The 9077-nt window shown below is 43.1% G+C and overlaps 1 protein-coding gene across 1 annotated transcript; it reads right to left on the minus strand.

Moving 5' to 3' along the window:
- Nucleotides 1-3150: 3150 nt before the first annotated feature.
- Nucleotides 3151-3576, minus strand: LOC110721960. Its single transcript, XM_021901195.1, has one exon. It carries the CDS (start codon nucleotides 3574-3576, stop codon nucleotides 3151-3153), a length of 426 nt encoding a protein of 141 aa, XP_021756887.1.
- Nucleotides 3577-9077: the final 5501 nt, after the last annotated feature.

The raw sequence follows: 9077 nt of genomic DNA on the forward strand, positions 1-9077 counted from the left end.
ATCGAACCATATATACACACATCGGTCAATCGCCATGTCGGCGAATATCAGTAATCATCGTCATCATCATAGACACATCAAAAACTCAACAACCATAGCAGTGAACAGGGGCAAAAACAACCAAACAAACAGTCATGCAATCCAGCAGAATCAGCAGCATCAAGGTACGAGTAAAACAATGAAAGACTGACAGGCACGCAGGTAAGAATCTCAGCCAAGTCACTCCCTACCAAGAGTATATCTCCTTCTCATCAAAATAAACATGCAAAACAGGGGAGAGATATACTCTAGGGACGTAGCCTACTGGTCACTAGAGCTAGGCTCACTAGGTGAGTCATGCTGAGGTGGCGGCTCGTCATAGCTGAAGCCACTAGGTGGGCCGAAAAGGCCCCAGCCACCGTCAAAGCCGGTGGCCAACCGTAGTGACCCCTGAAAAGATCCTCTTGCCAGCTGGGCAAAGGATCGGAGGGAGTGTCCTCAGACTAGGAATATAGAGGGGCGGGTGATCAGGATGCACATAAGGGTAAGAAGGGTCCCCTCTAAAGTCACACCCGCCGGGCACACGATAATCGTACTGCCGGTCCTCTGGGAAGCTGCGGAGCTCCTACTAGGCTCGGAAGGACCTTGCCAGTAGGGGTAAGTGGGGAGATTGTTCCCCCCCCCCCCAAGAAGGAACAGGGCCGTGCTGAGGCGGCCAATTAGGGTAGTTTACGGGGGGAGCAATCTCTCCTCTGTCCACAGCTGAGTCATAGAGGGCCTGCTGCTGCAGATGGTGGCCCTGTTGTGACTCATAGATTGCCCGCAATTGCCTAGCTATGTCAGATAGCTGGAATGTACCTGTGGGCTGCTGTGCGCCCGTCTGCTGCTGCTGCTGAACCTCCTCCTCTACCTCCTCCTCATCACCTACCCTCCCTCATCATCCCCATTAAGCTCGGCACTTGCCCGTTATCTCTCAAAATCTCCATACATAATCGGTGGCACGGGTGATGGAGGTAAGGTGGGGTTTGGGAAGAAAGCAATGGTGTCTCCCTCTCACAAGCCAGCTGTAGTAGGCAGGGTTAGCGGTCGGCAAGGTAAAGTCAGACCTACGAAGCTGTTCTAGGTCAAGGTAAATGTCACCTTTACTCCCCACGGGTGTGCAGAGAGGTAACATATCAGTGTGCCCCAACTTAATGGCCAACCTAGTGACCATTGCTCCTCAGTGTATGTCTCTAGACCTCTTACCCTTTGCGATAGCTACACAGGTGGTCATGAAGAGAAAACCTAAGTTAAGATTACGAGGCTGCTCTCTCCTAGAAGCGATCCACAGAATACACACTTCCTCTTTAGTCAACTTCCCTAGGTCTTGCTTGCTAATAACAGAATATCCTAACAAACGGTGCAGGACCCTAAGGGCTGGGTGGAACATCTCACTAGCTATAGATTTCCTCGTGGTGAATTCATCTCTGCCAGAAATGTGACGCCACCAACTAGTCTCGTTGTATTCTCTAAAGTTTTCGTAAAGAGGGCGATAGATATCTGCTTCTGGGAGGAAGTCTAAGGCTTGGTTGAATTGCCCTAAGGTTAGCTCATGATGGGTGTTAAAGAGTTGGAATTTGATCTTATATACATCATTATCAAGATCCAAGGTGTCCACAGAGAAGGAGGAGAAGAATTCAAGCAGGGTTCTAGGTAAGTCGTGAATGAGGAGTTAAAAAAAGATCCCATCCTCAAATTCTCAAACAGAAACCACAAGTCGTCATTTATTCCCAATTTCTTCATGTCCTCTCTATGGTAATGCCTTGAGGGTCTGAATTTTCTTTTTTTCATATCATTATAGACGGAGGCATGGTTTTTGTTAATGAATTTCAAAGTAGGAAGAGTGTTTGTTGTATTGGGGTTAGGGTTTTGGGACGATTGTCCCGAGTTAGCAGTTTTCCTCTTTTTCCAATCCTTAACGAACTCATGACTACTCTTTTTTTTTTTCAAACACAAGCCAACTCGGCTAATTCCAACCACACCCCCACAAACTATAATGTACCTGTTCTATAACAATAGTAATTCAACAACAACCAAGTATGTCCACAATTTTTGACACCAATTTTCACTGAATCAACAAGAATATCCAGCAATAATTTCAACAATTATCAATTGAATCTCAAAATTAATCTAAGATAATCAAATTCCTTGCTTAAAAATCAATCAAAGGAGAATAATTAACAAAGGAAATTGAATACCTTTACCCTTATGCGAGTGAATTGTTGTTTGGTGTCGAATTGTTAAAGGGAAGAAGATGAACTTGAGTGTGATGGTGAGAAGCGCCGCGGTGGTGATGATGGAGGAAAATGACCTTGAAGCTTGCGTGAAGATGGAGTAAGTGGATTTGAAGGATGGGAAAGTTAGGGTTTGTGAGTTTTAGAGAGAGAGAGTGAGTGAGAAGAGTGTTTTCTGTTTTTGAGAGTGAATGGAGAAGTAAGGGGGTTTCGATGTTGAGGAGTCCTTCACTCGTTTTTTTTTTCTGAAATCGCAACAGGCACGCCCGCTCCGGATAGAGACGCGCCCACTCCTTAACGACACGCGCCCGCGCCTAAGCTGAGGATTTTTGAATAACTTTTTCAGATCGGACGGCGCGCCCGCTCCTCTTCCGCGCTCAAATCGCGCCCCTTACTGGCTTTTCTAAAGATTTGGGCATTCAGATATTGCGCGCCCGCTACGTAATCAGCGCGCCCGCGCCACCTTCAGATGCGCGATCTCTCCTCATTCGCACACAAACGCGCACCTTACTGACTTTTTCCTCCAATTTTAGCCCCTAGATGATGCGCGCCCGCTCCGAAACTGAGGCGTGGCCTTTCCTCTTCCGCGCTCAAACCGCGGACCCTTCTGTTTTTTCTCATTCAATTTGAGCTCCTAGATGAGGCGCGCCCGCTCCTGGTTAGGCGCGCCCACGCCACCTTGCAGCGCGACCTCTCCTCTCAATATATCGCTTTTGCTTCAAATCTTCTCTTTTCTCTAAAACACTTCCCATAACACCTACATCACATTATACAAGAAAAGAGTTAGAGAGATTATACTAAGCGGTTTAAAAGAAAATAGAATCAAAAAGGTTAGAAACCGGGTTGCCTCCCGTAAGCGCTTCTTTAACGTCACTAGCTTGACGTACTTCACACCAAATCACGGTGACTTAAAAACATCAATGAGAGATAAATGCCCTAGCTTCTCAATTAGTTGACCCTCATAGTATGGCTTGAGACGGTGCCCATTCACTTTGAACGGAGGGTACTTGTCATTGAATATCTCAACCGAGCCATAAGGAAAGGCTTTGGAAACTTGAAATGGCCCACTCCATCTAGACCTCAATTTCCCGGGGAAGAGCTTGAGTCTTGAATTGTAGAGTAGGACCTTTTGTCCTTCCAAAAAATCCTTCTTGGAAATTTGAGCGTCGTGCCACGCCTTGGTTCTTGCTTTGTAGAGGCTTGCACTATCATATGTGTTCATTCTCAACTCTTCCAACTCATAAAGCTCTAGAAGCCTTTGTTCACCTGCACTATGGAGAACAAAGTTGATTCGCTTGATTGCCCAATGCGTTCGGTGTTCCATTTCTACGGGTAAATGGCAATTCTTCCCATAAACAAGTTTATAGGGAGTGGTCCCTATAGGAGTCTTGAAGGCGGTCCTATAAGCCCACAAAGAGTCAATGAGTTTGGAGGACCAATCCTTTCTCGTTCTTGCCACCGTCTTTTCCAAATGATCTTAAGCTCCCTAAAAGTTACCTCCGCTTGACCACTCGTTTGAGGGTGGTTGGAGAGACCTCGCTTATGGGATACACCATACTTATCAAGAAGTCTAGCAAAAGTGTGATGCTTGAAATGTGACCCTCCATCACTAATGATAGCCCTAGGGACACCAAACCTCGGAAAGATCACCCTTTTGAATAAGTTCACAACCACCTTGGAATCATTTGTAGGAGAAGCCATGGCTTCTGCCCATTTGGAGACGTAATCTACGGCTACCAAGATGTATTTGTTCCCATTAGAAGAAATGAAGGGCCCCATGAAGTCTACTGCCCATACATCAAAAACTTCAAGCTCAAGGATGGGGTTTTTAGGCATTTCATCCCTCCTAGAGATGTTCCCCACTCTTTGACACCTATCACAAGTTTTAACAAATTGCCAAGCATCTTCGAATAGAGAGGGCCAAAAGAGCATACATTGCAAGACCTTGGAAGCGGTCTTTTGAGCACTCATGTGACCACCACAAGGGGATGAGTGGCACATTGAGAGCACATCTTGGAACTCTTCATTAGGAACACATCTTCTCAAAAGTCCATCTACCCCTCTCTTCAACAAACATAGGGTCATCCCATATATACTTCTTTGCTTCATGCTTGAGCCTTCGATGTTGTTGAGGAGTGAAATCGGGGGTACGGAACTACAAGCCAAGTAGTTCACAATATCCGCATACCAAGCCTCCGATTTTGCCTCAAGAGCATATAAGACATCATCCATTAGGGCATCTTCAATTGGCAAACCATCCTCGTATATTCTTGCACCTTGATAAGCCTTCTTATCATGGGTTGAGAGAAGCATTTTAGGGTGTGTTTTGATGCTTTATATGTACTTTTGTTAGCTTTTGTGAGTTTTGGGCTGTGATCTCACTTATGTGCAAAAGGCGGGATTTATGAGTATAAGTGAGTGAGTGAGCTCGGGAACCAATGAAGAGTTATGTAAGAAGGATGGACCTTGGCTCGTGATTTGAGAGTTGTGATGGAGCATGGAAGAGCAAGGAAGAAAGCTTGAGGAAAAGGTGAAGCAAAGCAAGAAGAAGAAGCAAGGAAAGAAGGCGAAAACAGCAGGAACCGCTGCCAGGGCCGCTGGCAGCTGGCCAGAGCCGCTGGCAGCGGGTATACCAGAGTGAGGGGCTGCCAGAGCAGCTGCCAGCGGGTCCAGAGCAGCTGGCAGCGGCTCTGGCAGAAATTCGGGCTGTTTTGGTTAATTTTCAGCAATTTGGCTTTGTTTTGGCTCGTGTTTTGGATATTATTTTATTATTATTATTGTGTTATGTTATTAAAATATAGAAACATATAAATAGCTTAGTTTTAATTAAGTTTGAAGTTAAAAAAAAAAAAAAGGAGAATTAAGTCTTGAGAAAAAAAAAGCTTTCTAGGGTTTTCTTGGAATTTTCAGAATTCTTTGTTTTGAATTAGAATCCATGGAAGCTTAATCTTCCGGATTCTTGGTTAAAGATTGAAGCTTTTAGCTACGAATTGTGAGATCTTTCTTCTCTTAATATCTATTGAATATATATTGTTCCTTGAATTAATTTCATGATTTGCTTTAATCAATTGCTAGGTTAGAATTATTGGATTCGCTTGCATCTAATTAATCTTTCCAAAGTAGCAACTTTAGGTTATTGATGCATGCTTTTGGTTGATAACTTGAAGAGGGAATAATATTATTGAAGAAATTAGACCGCTTGTGTTAATTTATTCAATCCTTGTTGATTTCTCCGTTTATTTTCTTCTTGTGGATAATTTAGAGCGCTTGTCTTGAATTGTGCATTGGAAAGGGTTAGAAAGGAGCGCTTTGCTATTTCTAACTATTTATGAGAATTTAGAATCTAGGAATTCTACAACAAGGTGTTCAATAGAGCTTGATTGAGGAGACTTCTATGATCAATTTGTATGTTCATTAGTGGATTTCGCATAACCAAGACCGTTCTTCTCATTGATTACCTATTCATTACGTTCTTTGTTCTTACTTAGTTCATTTATCATCATTGCTCGTGAAAACCCCCCTCGTTACTTAGGTTACTACCGTCCTAGAGTATTTCCACTTAGGTTTCCAGTTATTAGTCCCTTTTTCCCTGTGGATTCGAACTCGACTTCCCTAACTACGTTTATTTGCAGTTAGCTTAGTTGTGATATTTTTGGTTGCATACGACTGAGGCACACCAAATTTTGGCGCCGTTGCCGGGGACTTAGGCGTTACCGTTTAATTGTTTATCTTAGTAGAATTTATTTTAGGATTGTTCTTAGCTATTTTTTCTTTGTTTGTTCGCTAGGGTATGATAAGTACCCGTTCTGCTAACAAAGAAGTTTTGCAGTTTGATCCAGAAATTGAAAGAAATATTTCCAGGTTGCGAAGAGAGGCAAGAACAAACCCAGTGAATCAACATACATCTTCAACATTCAAGAAGAGGAAGTGATGGCAGAAAATCGAACACTGAGAGAGCTAACAGCTCCTAACTTGAACCAACAGCCGTTGTGCATCGCATATCAGCAGTTGGAGGAAGGTGCTAATGTTGAGATCAAATCTGGTCTAATTCATCTATTGCCGGCATTCCATGGCATGAAGGGTGAAGATCCAAATAAACATCTGGCAGAATTTCATGTGGTATGTACTAGCATGAAAACCGATTGGGATGACTGATGAGCAAATTCAGTTGAGAGCATTTCCTTTTTCTCTCAAAGATGCAGCGAAGGATTGGTTTTACTATCTTCCCCCAGGGAGCATAACAAATTGGGCAGGTTTGAAGAAGTGTTTCTTAGAGAAGTATTACCCAGCCACTATTTCTGCAAGCCTTAAGAAAGCTATCAGCAATGTGGATCAGAAGGAAGATGAGTCCTTGTATGAGTATTGGGAGAGATTCAAGAGATTGTGTGCTAGTTGTCCGTACCATGGGTATTCCGATCAAGACCTCATCCTATACTTCTATGGAGGTCTAACAGATGATGATTTGAGGATGGTGAATGCAGCAAGTGGTGGAGGGCTAGTGAATAAGACTCCAGGAGATGCAACTAGGCTGATTGCAGAGCTAGCAGAGAATTCTAGGCAGTTCAGTCAGAGAACTCCCACGCGCCGGGTGAATGCAGCAAATTCAAATACAACTGAGTTAGAGAGTCAAGTAGCTGATTTGACTTCTATGATGCGTGAGTTCATGGTGAACTCAAGGAATCCACAGCAACTGAATGCTTGTGGTTTATGCACCTCCACAGGACATCCCACTGATGCATGTCCTCAATTACAAGAGGAACAGAATGAGCAGGCCAATGCAATGGGTTTCCAAGGGCAAGGTCCTCAGAGAAGATATGATCCATATTCGAATACATACAATCCAGGATGGAGGGATCATCCAAATTTGAGATATGGGAATTCCCAGGGGAACCAACAACAACAGCAAAATGCTCAAGGCCAGCAGCAATATAGGGCACCATTGGCCAAACCTCAAGGCCAAAGCTCAAATTCGAATGATATGTCAACTGATGAAATGATTAGATCACTAACTTCTAATGTTTCTACTATGCAGCAAAACATGGTGCAATTCCAGCAAGAGACAAATCCAGTATTCAGAATTTGGAAAGTCAAGTGAGTCAAATTTCAAGTGCAGTGAGCAGACTTGAAGCTAAGGATTCGGGAAAACTTCCATCTCAAACGGAGTTGAATCCTAAGCAACAAGCCAACGCTATTACATTGAGAAATGGCAAGGAGCTGAAAGAGACTGAAATTGCAACTAAGAGGGCTGAAGAGTTGATTGGAGCTGAGGAGAAGGAAGTGGAACATGAAGCTGTAGCAAATCCTCCCACTTTTCCATCTTATGAACCCACACCACCTTTTCCTGAAGCTTTGAAAGAAACGAAGAGGTATGAGAAGGACAAAGATATCTATGAAACATTCAGCAAGTGTGAGGTAAACATTCCCCTTTTGAATTTAATAAAGAGTGTTCCTCGATTCGCTAAATTTTTGAAAGAACTTTGTACTATTAAGAGGAAGCACAGGTTAGGAGGGAAGGAAAAAGTGAAAGTCAGTGCTCATGTTTCTGCAGTTTTCCAAAAGAAACTTCCTGAAAAATGCAGTGACCCTGGTATGTTTACTGTTCCAGTTACAATAGGGGACACCACTTTTCGTAGAGCAATGTTGGATTTGGGTGCATCAATTAATGTTATTCCATATTCACTGTTCAAATCTTTGGAACTTGGACCCTTACATGACACCGGGGTAGTGATTCAATTAGCTGATAGATCAAATGTTTATCCTAAGGGAGTAGTGGAAGATGTGCTTGTGAAAGTTGATGAACTAATTTTTCCTGCTGATTTTTATGTGCTTGATATGGAACATGATAGACAAGCAGTACCAATCTTGTTAGGAAGACCTTTCTTGAAAACTGCTAGGACTAAAATTGATGTTTTTACTGGTTCTTTGACTATGGAGTTTGATGGACAAGAAATTGTGTATAACATCTATGATTCCATGAAATACCCTGTTGACACTCATTCTTTGTGTTCCATTGATATCATTGATCCTATAGTGCAGGATGTCTTCAATGTTGAGGGCGAGGATGCGCTCCTCACTTCCATTTCTAATGATTTATCTGCTGATTGTTTGGATATTCCTTTGCCTAATAGTGTGCAGATGATGGTAGCAGAGTTGAATGGTCATTCCAAGCTTCCACTTAGACCACCAGGTTCGACACCTACCCCATTGACAGTGCCTACTGATAAACTCTTACCTTCTGTTTTGCAGGCACCCCAGGTGGAGCTAAAACCACTTCCTGATCATTTGAAATATGTGTTCCTTGGTCAGAACGATACTTTACCTGTTATAATTTCAAGCAAATTGACCAAGGAGCAAGAGGACAAGTTGGTGACAGTGCTGAAAGAGCACAAGTTAGCTATTGGATGGACCATTGCAGACATTAAGGGAATAAGTCCATCCACTTGCATGCATCGTATTCTGTTAGAAGATGATGCCAAACCTGTGAGGCAACCTCAGCGTCGCCTAAATCCTCCCATGATGGACGTGGTAAAGAAGGAGATCATAAAATTATTGCAAATAGGAATGATATTTCCTATATCTGATAGTAAATGGGTCAGTCCTACGCAGGTGGTTCCTAAGAAAAGTGGTGTGACTGTGGTAGAAAATCAACAGGGTGAAATGGTTCCTACTAGAGTTCAAAATGGTTGGCGAGTTTGCATTGATTATCGTAGGTTGAATGCAGTAACTAGGAAAGACCATTTCCCTTTACCTTTTATTGACCAAATGATTGAAAGACTTGCAGGGAAATCCTATTACTGTTTCCTTGATGGGTATTCTGGGTACTTT

Source organism: Chenopodium quinoa, unplaced genomic scaffold (genome assembly GCF_001683475.1).
Source record: "Chenopodium quinoa cultivar QQ74 unplaced genomic scaffold, ASM168347v1, whole genome shotgun sequence".
In the NCBI taxonomy this organism is placed as follows: domain Eukaryota; kingdom Viridiplantae; phylum Streptophyta; class Magnoliopsida; order Caryophyllales; family Amaranthaceae; genus Chenopodium; species Chenopodium quinoa.